At 37.8% G+C, this 13,007-nt stretch overlaps 1 protein-coding gene across 4 annotated transcripts in view; it reads right to left on the minus strand.

Moving 5' to 3' along the window:
• Positions 1 to 468: 468 nt before the first annotated feature.
• The window catches only part of HIVEP1 (HIVEP zinc finger 1), a 121,106-nt gene continuing 108,567 nt past the window's right edge, over positions 469 to 13,007 (minus strand). For all 4 annotated transcript variants that reach the window (XM_062569973.1, XM_062569974.1, XM_062569975.1 and 1 more), the window contains 2 exons: positions 5,042 to 5,553; positions 469 to 2,195 (listed from right to left, as the gene is read on the minus strand). In XM_062569973.1, the coding sequence (XP_062425957.1) occupies positions 1,023 to 2,195; positions 5,042 to 5,553 (1,685 nt within the window). In that variant the 3' untranslated portion in view covers positions 469 to 1,022. The remainder of the gene's footprint in view (positions 2,196 to 5,041; positions 5,554 to 13,007) is intronic.

The following is a 13,007-nucleotide window of genomic DNA, read 5'->3' on the forward strand; positions in this document are numbered from 1 at the left end:
ACCCTCATTATTGCAGTGGCAGTTTTACCAACTGAATGACAAGTCTTGCAATTAAGAACACACAAAGAGTTATTCCTTTCTTGCTCAATGATATTTTAATTTCAAAAAGTGGCTTTATAGTTCAAGATTACAAGTAAAAAATACTTCATTTGACCCTTTTGGCATTTTCTCTTAGGGAAGTTTTCAAGTTTTAGTTACAAAGTGGAAAAAATTGGGCTGATGGATGCTCACTAGACCAAAAGTTGAAGGATTCCCCCTCCACTTCATCATCATTGGATGTTTTGAAATGGAAGGTTTTGCTCCAAGTGAGCCTGAAGAGTAGTTCATTCATGGTAGGTGAAATCATGTGGGCATATACCATCACCAAATCCTTTCAACTTGAAAGCAACTGAAACAGCACTAAAATGAACGAGTCAAGCGCCTCTCCAACTACTAGGCTGTATCAAGAAGGCACGACATAAGCAATGGTAAAGTCAGTAAACAAAATTTTACTGTAATATTCCATAACACAGATACTGTATTTCTCTTTTAAGTGTAAAGCTACCGTCTTACACAAGAAAGATGGACAGACCCTTTTCCAAGACTAATATGGATACAATAAATATGGAGTTTTACATACTAGATCTGTACACAGAAACTTTGTCCCACAGCCATAAAAATTTACATTTAACAGTGCAACATATAATTTAATCCTTTATTTATCTGACATAAGATGTTTACTTACTAAACACAAGCAACTACCTGGTTTTAATATACATATTTTATATATATATATTTTATATATATATATTCAACAATCTGTACAGGTTTCTAAACATAAAACTCCAAAAAGGCACAATCGTCTATACAACATGTACAAAAATGGCTGGAGCTGACAAGAAACAACAATTATTGGTCAAGAGTTCATGATTGCACAAAGATTAGTAATGGGTTTGTGTCAGAAAAATGTGCTTTAAGGAAAGGAAGGTTTGCAAAGAAACCTGTAAGTGTTATAAAAAAATAAACACAACGAAAAACAAAATCTAGGTTGCTATTATAAGTCTATCCTCATCGTCACTGCTGCCATCACTAAACTGCACCGTATTTTGCCTTCGGGGCAATCCTGTTGGCCTGTGTACCTGTCTATCTGGAGAGACAGTTCGATGGACTGGGGACTTGGTTAGAACGTCAGAATTCACCTTTAAGCGGGGCTGTGCTGTGGAAGCCCTTTTGACCTGAACAGAAGAGACATCGCACTTTGGCTTTACGTGATTTGCAAGGTCAGTCTTTTCCATGTCTGTTTTCCCTGGGCCATCAGGTCTTTCATAGTCATTCAGAGAGGCAGGTTCTGAAAGGCTTTTTACATTGTACCGCTGGACACTGGGTGCCACCTGAGGAGAAGCAGCCCTGGCGACCTGACTGATGTCGGCTGCAGGGAAGTTCACAGGAGGCAGCTCTTGTTGAACATCACAGGCTTTGTTATTTGAAGCTGGTGTTTCAGAAGCTCCTTGTCCATCAACACTTACTGGGCTGACGGAAGGGATTAAAGTAGGCAATGCTATGTTCAGTATTTGCAAACCTGGAATGTGTGTCTGAGGGTTGGGATTGCTCTGTGAAGAAGCATTGGCAGTCAAAACTTGTAGGCCCACGGCATTTAGAGTAATTCCTGAAGGGCGTATCTGTGGGGCTATGTTTGTGTTTGTCAGGCCTAAGATATTCACTGTCTCCATGCCTAATGGTGGAAGAGGCTGTAAGCTTGGTGTGCTGAGACTCTGGATGCCTGGCACATTAATCTGACCTATGGGAATACATGGCACAACACTGTTTACTTCAGCAACTCCTATTGGATTTGCGGTGCTGGAGACCACACAACCTGTGTCGCCAAGAGCACTTGTAGTTCTGTGAATCACACTAACAGCAGGAATAGTGAGTTGCACTGGCCCCGCTTGAATTGGTACAAACGTGGAGTATGTGGCCAGGCCAGCAGGCACCACCTGAATTCCCCCTACCGGTACCATGCCATAAGGTGTCTTGGCCTGCTGCTGCGAATGCAGAGGAAGGTGGCTGAAGAGATGAGTCTGAGGAGCTCTCAATTCTGCAGCATGCTGTGGGCACCCAGGGAGCTTCTCTTCTTGAGTTTCAGCGTAGTGTGATGACCCTGTTGTCTGCATGCTCTGGTCCACTGGCGATGAGGGAGAGCTGACAGAGGGTGTGCTCTGGCAGAGAACAACAGAAACATATAAAAATGATGGCTACTGCTATCATTAAATTAAATGAAAACACAAGATAGCCTGGAATGCCTCCCAACCTCTCACCCTCCCCTTTAGAAAGCAACAACAAACTGGTTCACAGTATATACTGCCCAGCTTGAACAATGCACTAATTTCCTTCCTTTCTTTTCCAACTCCTTCCTCATCCACTAATTGAATTTTCCTTTCATAATTATCTTAGCTATTTTCTCTTGAACACTAGTGCTCAAAAACATTGCTGAATACTCTTCATTCACCGTTTTTTAAGGAGGAAAAAGGTTTGGGGAACTGAGTATTATGGAAGTCACCTCAGGCAAGAAAGTTAAATAAGCTGGCATTTTTGATGTATGAGGTTCCTTTACTGCAGGCATCTATTCAGCTGCAGTAGTAGCACTGCAGCCTGGCAGAGATAACATCACAACATATTTGTCCTTATATGATTTTAATCTGGAGAATGGATGAGAAGAAATCAAGAGAGAAGGACGACAACTTCAGAGCCCTCAGAGGCTGAAGTGATGGATTGATATCGGAGTGAGATGTAGGACCTACATTTCATTCTTACCCCAGCTTGCCTTGACTTGGTGCACAAACCTAGACTAATAATTGCATTAACTTGCCCCCTTTCCTTCTCATATAGTTGGTTAGTGACCTAGGCTGTTGCAGTTCCTTCGCTAACAACACCTACAACAAGAAGCTTTAAATTAAATTACAGTCTCTCAGGCCTGTTTGTTTTGACATGTTACAGGCAAACTACAGTGAGTGTGATCTCTTTTTAGTTTTAAGCATATTCATAATACATAAAAAGTGGTGTGACCTTACTTATATAGTCCTAAGCTGTAATTCTATGGCTTTCACTAAACTGTTGAGAAATCTTTAGACCAGGCACAAAATGAACTGTTAATAAAAACACTTTTGAAAAGCACCAGTGGGAGATGTGTTGGTAAAAGGAGAAAATAATTTAAGGAATACTCAGTATCATCCAGTCTAAATGGGAAGCCAGGTAACAGAAGGAAATCAAAATCTTTTTCAGAGTTAGATACTATCTGACATCTTGCAGGATCTCATGATTAACTGATATTGATGCTCCTAAATGAACATATAGCTTCCCTGAAACTTCTACGCCTTGTTTTGATGGCTAGAAGTTGGATCCACAAACATTCACAACGGAAACAGATGGTAGACATCAGACCACAACTGCTACCTGTTTTCAATCTAGGAAATGAGGAGATCTAGTTAGTAACTACAACCTTGTATTACTTATATGCCTTTTTTACATTAATGTAAAGAATTATTAGAGCTATATTAATAGAAACTATTTAATATTATTAATTGTGTGAATATTTTCTTGAGTCTTTAGTGACTCTATTTGATGAGAGGGCAAATCCAGCCAAAATTTTTTTTTGGTATCTATTGGCAACAAAGGAAGGTCAAAACCCAAATGTTATGATCCTACCTTTTGTGGCAGGTGCCTACAGTGGTTTGAGAGCACTGTATTTTATTCCCTGTCATACCACAAAATTGCTTGAACTTATGCTTGCCACATGGACTCAGAGACCTTATAAGTAGGCATTAACATTTGCCAAACAATGAAATATGACAATAATTTTTCCTGTTTCTCCTTGTCAACACTTCACTACCTTAAATTTGTAAAAATAAACACAAATAGTATAGATTTCAAAGAAAAAACAAGCCAATAAGTACTTAGACTATAATAAAATTTTTACTTACTGTTTATGCTTTTGAAAATGTCCTGCTCCTTATTTTTCTGTAGCTGCACCCATACAATATTTGTAAGTATTGCATTCATCACTAAGAAGGCAGTAATCACTCCTTTACTTAAACTACTGAACATTTCACATCACATTTTTCTGAGCATTACTCTGGAAAGTTCTAACATGTTCATGGTTTGCAATAAGAATTCAAAATCTTTAAAAGGTACCATTAGGGTCAATGAGGTATGTGAGTTGCACTGTCCCTACTAAAATATAGCCAAATTGTAAAACACTGAGTACCTGCCAGTTCCCCTCTGCGATTTCCTCAGCAGAGTTTTTTTTGCAATGCTATTTGCAAAAATTACTGAATAGTCCTGCAGCCTTGTACATAGACTGACCTTTCTGCATGCTCTAAAGAGCCATACGTCTAGAATGAGCATGGGCTAAACCGATCCTTTTCTTATTAAAATATTCTTTCAGTTTGGAGAAAAACTGAGAGCACTTGGAACTCGAGTCTCAGTTCTGTGCTTGTCTCTCCCTTTGTTATTGTGCAAGGGCAATTTCCCAGTTTCCTTGAACATATGGTACTCTTTCTAATTCCACTACTAAGCATGTTTGGAGGAGAGATAAGCAATTGCACAATTTTTTTACAGTGATAAGGCAAAAACCTTTGGGACTAGATTAATTTCCCTTGGGAGTTACCAGTGATTCTATCTCTGTATTTTAGAGTGAAAAGATTTCTATCACTTTCCACTGAAAACTTCATAACTACCATCATATGCTCATTCTACAAATTGGTTATACCCCTTCTTTTTTGTAATATGGTGTATCAGCTCCAAATTTTAACTGAAATGACTATATTACAATTAATCCTTTCAGGGAAAATGCAATCAAAATCACACTATTTTAAAAGCAGTGTTCCTAAGGGGCTGTTGTTTCTGCAGTCCTACACATTTGTGCTTCAATTCCTTTTAAGTCTTTTAAAGATGCATCAGCCTACAACTCTTAAGAATTAAGGGAAAGACAAACATCTTCCCCAAACTTTCAAAATAATCTTTCAAAGAAGGATTTAAAATCCTCCTCTCTTCACCAGAATCCTACCTTTGTAAGAACTGCAGTTGACATCAAAGAACGCCCCAAGGCTGCTTCTGGATCCGGGTAATCCACTGACATCTGACGACCTGGAGATCTAGGAGCAACTTCTGGAAGGGTAGCACTAGCACTCCTGGGACCTCTCTCCTGAGTTTTATCATCATGTGCTTCCTGATGGGTGAATTCTGATGGGGACCTGGAGTTCCTGCTAACGGACTGTACCGTGCTAAGGACGGTCATCTTTGTTAGCAGTGCTTTCGGCAGACCATCCATAGAGTCTGTGTGAACCCCAGCAAAACAGTCTGGAAGTCTTGTATCTTCATCAGCGCTTGTGGCATCCTGCAGGCTGTGCCTAGATGGGTGATGCTGGGGACTGGCCGTAACAGAGGGTGTTGTAGATAGGACTGACTCAGCTTGGCTGTCTTCATCATCATCTTCATTGTCATTTTCATCCTCATCCGCACCATCAGACTCCTCCACATCGAATCCTGACCGTTCATAGCCACATCTTTGCTTCTCACCTGCAAAAGTGAGAATGAGAAGTTAAGCTGATGAAGGTCTCACACCGATGGGGAAAAAGGTGGGAGGGAGTAATTATAAACACTGAAAAGACATATTGCACGTGTACTGTTCAGTCACTTCCCACAACAAGGCAGATTTTTTTTAAAAAAATATGTTTCTATTTTTATTATATTTCACGTATATAATTAATTATACAATTATATAATACACTATCTTCTGCTTCTGCGCTGTTTTCACCTTCTGGAATTGACTGTTTTCTTTTAAACTATCTAGAACCATTTACTCAAAGCCACCCTTCATCCTTTCGCTTGGGGAGAAGTCAACAGATCCCTGGTTCATTAAGTTCCTAGTGACGCCACACGGAACTTGTCTGCCAGCCCTAGCAGTGGGATATTCTCTAGCTGGTTCTGACTCACAAGTGGGTGTCCTTGTAGCTGACATGAATCACTGCTGCAAAGGTTTTTGAAAGCTACAAACAAAAAGACTGGAGGCTGTTAGTGAGGAATCTGTCTCGTTAACAGGTAAAAGGGACCAGAATTAGACCTCACCAGAATTCCTCACTTTGCTCATGTTTTGAAAAGATTATTAAAAAGTCACTCAAGATGTTTGAAGAGACAACAAGGCCCTAATTCGATAAAAACTTACCTACGCATGAAACTTCACTGATATAGAGAAGCTCTACTGAATCCAATTCCTAAAACCAAACTGGTGCAGATATTTTTTGCTGTCTGGTGGTAAATTTATCGATAAAATACAGCTCTACTGCAGCTTTTCACCTTTTATACCACAACTTGGAACGAAAGAATCTTAGTAAAGAGACAAAATCCCATCTGCTGTATCTGATTCCAAGCCAGACTGTCTGGGAACGTATTTTATAAAAGTCAAAATGCTTTGGATGCACTAATATTTTATATTAGATTAAAGGGTCTGTCTGCAGAGCTCTCCAAAGAAAATATCACCACAAAAATCATTTGGCTCTGCAAAATCAATGATGGTTGGTTGGTTAAAATTTCAGAGATCCTGTTTTAGGGAAATTTAGAGAGCAACTGACCATCAAAATGAATGAGTCTTAAAAAAATCAGACCCTTATGAGTCAAAGAATATACTATAAATGGTTCAGGCTGCTACATTACCAAGAGTAATATATATATATCTTAAACTCTAGACAAAATTAATGAGTTTAACAGTGCTACATCCTAATAATTTACTTGCTGTCATAAGCCTTTATGGTTTCAAATGAGCAGTGCAATTAGGAACAGGACTAACAGATTCCTGAAAAAAAAACCCCAAAACAGAAAACCCCACCTCTGTAATGACTTAGTCTCTCTTTGCCTGCACAGTAATTTACACATTAACTCAATATGGAAACTACATATTTTCTACATTTATTATAGCAGGTATGAACTGAAATGTTATTAAAAATACTTTAAATCCTCCAGGTCATTGGAATGATGCTAACAAAAATATGTATTTTTAATTCTGAATAGCCTTCATTTATAATTTTCACCTACAGACAAAGCTGTTCGAAGAAAAAAATACATTTTCATAGAAAACTTAATCCAGAAAAGTCCACTCCTAAAATATGGTAAGTAGGATTGTTAAATACACTATTAACACAACCACATAGAATTATTCAACATTTTTTTATCCATACTTCTGTCATTTCTCTTCTTCACACAAATAACAGTGCTTTTCATCTTTAATTTGTAATGCAAACAAATAGAAACATTTTCAATCTTTGAGTTCTAAACTGAAATAACTTCTTTCAGTGCTTTTACAATAGATCTCACAGACTTTTCCACGTGTTGTATCTAAAGGGTGACCTATACCTTTTTTTTTTGCAATTTTTTAAATAACGCACGAGGCATTACAAAGTTTTGGGTCTCACTCTGGACTCTCTCTGAATTTTGGTCTCCCTGTGGGGATCAACATCACATAATTATCCTCTGGAAAATCCTACTATTTCTTTTTTCTCTCTCTCTGCATACACAAATCAAATTTTCCATGAAAGCTGATGACAATCATGAGCAGTTGTCTCTACTGGCAAGAGAAATTATCTGAAGCAATTAGACTGACTTGTCATGCCTTTGAAGCAAGGAGAATAAATGATCAAACATGCCCTGATTTATAATGAGAAAGTATCTTTTTCAAATCAACATTTAGAAATACTACAGGATTTTCTGAAAAATATTGTTTATGTAGGATTTTTCTGCATATGTCTCAACCTTCCAGAATAAAAACATGGAAAGGAAAAGGGGAACCATGTGTGGGATACAGATTCCTTCAGTGCAGGACTCTGTGGGATATCATTTCCCTCTATTGTTTCCCTGTTTACCTCCACCCTTTATGAGTTTGCCAGCTTCTATTTAAGTGTGGTTACCTGGAGCCAGAGCTTGCAGCGTAGGCGAGGTGACAGCAATGAATGTGGTTCCCGTACTCCCACACTGCCTTGAAACATCAGATGAAAAAACTCCCAACTTGCTTACTCTGGCAATGCAAAAAGCAGCACTCTGTCTTGTATACCTGTGTGCAAGTTTGCTGAAAAGAGAGGTCCCCAAACTTCTGTAATGAATGAGTGCTTTAAGCATGACTGTAAATTAGTGAAGTTGTTAGAGGAGCTGACTCGGGAGCTCCTGCTTTCTTTTTAAGTGGAGGAAGAACCAGCCAGGTTACAGACTGTCTCCCGATGGAGGTACCGAACGGAGACTGCGACCACTCCTTGCAGCAAAAGGCTATTTGACACTCTTTTCCAAGCATGGCCTTGTTAACCGAGGAGTACTGGCGCAGTTCCACTTGATATTGTACTCAGCCTACTGAAGTTCCCTGTATGTTTTAATTGAGGGAAAAAAATTAATTCTTTCCTTCCTATCTTAAACTATGTACAATTATAGCCATATGCTTAGGTAGGTGATATATATAACCTGCACCGACTCAGTTTTCAAAGGGAACAAAATAACTGCTCTGTTTAACTTTGTATGAGGTTATAAAGCAGTATGGGATATTTCAGAATGAAAAATAAAGCATAAATTTATAGGCGACCAACATATGAGGAAATAATTTTTGAGTGTGAAAGTTCTCAGGTTAAAAAAAAAAATCTTTTTGGCACATAATAAAGAAGGCTTTTTTCCTTCAATACACGCCTGATCCAAAGCCTCTGCAAGTCCATCTGCAGACAGTCTACAGCAGGGCAAGGCAGCTGCTATCAGTGCAAGTACCTGACAGGGTGTACTCACGGAGCACTTCCATAGCCACACTAGACGTTTCTGATTTCTAAAAAGTTTGTGAACATTAATAAAAACAGGTATCCAAACTCCTACACATACTCAGTCTATAATTCTTATGCCTGAGGAATACTCCAAACCTGGCCCGCTTTGTGAAAGCTCCTTCTCTTTCAGATTTGTAACTCTAATCACTTTAACGCAAAGACCATTCAAACAGCATCAATTTTTGGTAGAGTGCTTTGGAAGAATGGGGAATATCTTCCATTCTCTGTCAACTGATGTATTCTTTTCTTTTAAACTCTCAGAAAGACAATTCTTCCTGGACCTCACGGTGAAACTTGGAACTTCTGGCTACGCACACGAACCTTTCAAAAATTAATAACAGCTGGAATCAATGGTATAACAGAAATGCTGATACAACATTTGATTAGGGATTTTGCTAGCACTCCAGCTATAATTATATTTAATAAAATACAGTTTTTAATCATATGTATTAAAGTAAGTGCCTAAAAGTCAGAAGCAAGAGTCTTCTTACTCCTTCATTCATTTTGTCCTTGGTCCCTACCTTATCAGTCAGATTAGTATTTTGTTTGTGGTGTTGATGAGTCAGTTGGGAGGCTCTATTATGCTGACATTTTACCCCAAAGCAGGAAAGAAAAAAGCTTAAAGTGTTTCAGCAAAGTAGCATTAGTTCAAATTATCAGCATCCTGATATGTCCATCAGTAAAATGCCTAGGGCTGATGAGTCTGTATACTCTTACCAATGTGATGCTGTGAACTAGACAGTTGAGATAGCTCCCTCTACACACTTTAAAGTTCTTTATTTCAAATGTTTTTCCTACAGGAATCCTGACTGTACATGGCTTTAGCAATGCTCACCAATTATTACTGCAATACAAAGTTCTTCAAAATCTAAACCTACAGCTTTTATTTTTTACCTATTAGCCTATTGCATGACCAGACATTTCAGGCCCTGGTGCTACAGGCTTAGCAATTTCTGCACTGAATCAAGTAACAAAATTCAATAGTTTATAACTTGACCATACTTGGGTAGATTTTCACAGGAAAAATAAAAGGTTCATCTTCATTCATTCATTTGCAGTAAGATCTGCAAATCTAAGTCCAGACAACTGAAAATGTAAGTCCAGACTGTTGAACCTTTGCAAGTTTATAAGCAAATAGAAACAGGGGGTCAGGGAAATTGTTAGGTAGCCTAACTGTAAATATCACCATTAGCTCTGTTTACAGAGATTAAAAACATATCTTACTAAGTCTCTGTTGGTCTGTCAACTATCTACTTCCAGCCTTGACTCTCTCTGTGCTAAATTTATTGGCTTTTAGCCCTTGAGTTTTAATTCGAAGTAATGTTGATCAGCTGAAACTGTGACTGTATCTTCAGTTATTGATTAATATAATATATAAAGATCTTAACAATAAAGTATTTATTCTATATTATATATGCCTAATCAAACTCAAGAATAATATACACTGTGGCAATAAAGACAGAAATACTTTTCCAGTATGTCATCATATTAACTTGAAAGTAAGGTCTGTATATCATCACTACACACACAACTTTTCTAAACTGATACCATCTTAGACTTGTTTTTTGCATATTCAATTAGTCTTGTAATGGACTAATGCTTCAGGACAAGTCCAACAAATTTTAGAAGCAAAATAAAAGGAAGTACCGTGAAATAAAGCTAATATCTGTATGGAAACTTTTCTTCTGTGTCTTCCTGTCTTTTTAAGGATACGCATAAGCTTTACTTGACTAATTTCAGTCTTGCTTCAGCTGCTGTCCATTGCTCCCCATCACCAAACAGGGGCTCACAGTGACATCTGCTGGGTTAAGTTCAGATTGGTGAACCCTGTGCTTCTCAGAGCTCAGGAAAAAAATGTGGGCTTTTGAATTTCATACCTAAAGTATGGGAAGTAACAGAGTAAAACTGACAGTGAAAATAGCAGTAAACTCTGTTTCTTTAGAGAGAGTTACTCACATCTAAGCCTTCTTGGGTAACCTGCATATTGTAAATCAACCCTAACATTAGCTATTCTATTCCCACGCTGTAGGTGTAGGGCCCCAGCATGCTTAATGCACAACTAGTTGAAGATTAGACAGTGATATTAAAAACTATTTTAAAAATATTTCCTGTAAGTTATGCAGAACCAGTTTTACATTCTACTTGCAGAAGTATTATTGCAAAGATTTTCATGTATTTCCATTTCTTAAATGCAGGTGCACTGAAAACACAAACTGAGACACAATTAAGCCAATGAAGAGCCATGGAAACTAATTTAAGATCTACTATAATAAATAATATATAGCTGATTAATTTAGAACCATTATATCTTTAAAAAGGTTTATTTAGTATTGCAGAAAATGAAAATTACATATATATATAAAATATATATCTGAAACTTACAATTAGGTCTTTTAGCAGGCAAAGTCATGAATATTTTGAGATAAAGTATTTCCATAGAGACCATTCAAGTAAGTTCTCATCTACAAAATTATTAAAAACTATCTTTTGCAAGTTTACACAGGCATATTATACAATTTATACTTGCATGTGAAATATTATAAGTTTAAAGTTCATAACTGTTTTAACATGAAGACAAATTATTGCGTTGTTAAAACTGCATAGCAAAATCTTGGACCAACACAGCAATAGAGGATATCCCCAGTTGCAGTCTGTCACACTAAACAGTTCACCTCATCTGACAATTTAATTCAGATATTAACATTCCTTACATTGTAACCCTGCATTTTGGTGACAAGAACATTCCACAGAGCAGAAGATGAAAGATAAACGGATGAGGGAATGGTTTTGAATACAGAAAGCAAGGCCAGAAAGTATTTACTAATACCCAAATAATGACAAGTCCACACACAAAGAAAGCTATGTTAAAAGCTCTGATCACATATATTCTCAGACAGCTACGGAACATCTCTTTCTTTTTTCTGTAGACATTGTAGTGCAACAAAATTTTAGCCTCTCAGATTACCAAAAAAATAGGCTCTGGGTGTGCATGTGTGTGCTGTTCTGGACTGAATACAGTTTTTCATTCCATATTCATGTGTTATATTCAATGTTATATTCAATATGCATGTGTTAATCTGCACTGCTACCCAGGTCAAAGACAACTTCTCAAATCAGTCTAAAAACTGATTTGTTCAAATCAGTATGATAGACTATGCTTAAAAAAATGCATAGTAGCAGACCTAGCAAATTCCTTTGTAATTATAAGGTTGGTGGCTCTGTTAAATTTTTGCCTAGTTCTCTGAAAGGAGTTCTCTTCCTCAAGTCTTACTGAAGACATACAGCTTAGTTATCTTAAGCAAAGGTGCAGACATTTTTATTGTCGTAAGAATGATTGGTATTACAGAAGTTAGGGCAAGAAATCAGTTTGAGACATACAGGCATTCTAAGGGCCAGGAAGCAGGCCAATCTTTCATGGCCTAAGGGAAAGACGACATTCTTTTCTGAGGTCGTAATTATTTCTTATCAGATTTTCTGCACCTCCCTCTATATCATCTCATATTGGCTTCCATTTGAAGAAAGATATTGGGCTTCACAGACCACTGATTCTATGAGAAAGATCATTTTTAACAATCAAAAATACTCGCATTTAAAGGTGGCGTTTGTTGAAGTACCAAAAGGACCTGCGACTCAACAAGCACCACAACTCACCAGAGGGAGGAGGGGTAAAAAGAGCAACGACGGTGTAATGCTGCAAGTACAGCACAATACTCAAGGCCTATCACATTGCTTTTGTGGAGGCTCCGATGATGGCTGAGGATATTCCCTCAAGCCCAGACCTGGCAAGTGCTGCCCAGAACACGAGGTTGGCTGCACTGCCCTGGCGGAAGGGGTGCAGCAAAAGAGGTGATCAAAGCCTCTTTATAAACTGATACCTAGATACCACTCTCTCTCTCTCTCTCAAAAAAAAAAAAAAAAAAAAGTTCAACCAAAGCAAAAAAATTAGTAAGTGCAGGACTTCAGTGTGTGCAGTAGAACCACCTACTTTTATCAGAAGTATATGCAAATAAGTCACACTTTTTTCCTGCTTCTTTGCCTTAAAATGGGTCAACAAGCAAGTTTCTGAATTATCACGAGACATAACTTCAAGTGTGCCTAGGTGAGTCAAGAGATGAAACCATATTTTCAAAGTGTACAGTTACTCATTGAATTTACACGGACAATTGTACATGCAGTGTTATCCAGCTA

Source organism: Rhea pennata, chromosome 2 (assembly GCF_028389875.1).
Source record: "Rhea pennata isolate bPtePen1 chromosome 2, bPtePen1.pri, whole genome shotgun sequence".
Lineage (NCBI taxonomy): Eukaryota > Metazoa > Chordata > Aves > Rheiformes > Rheidae > Rhea > Rhea pennata.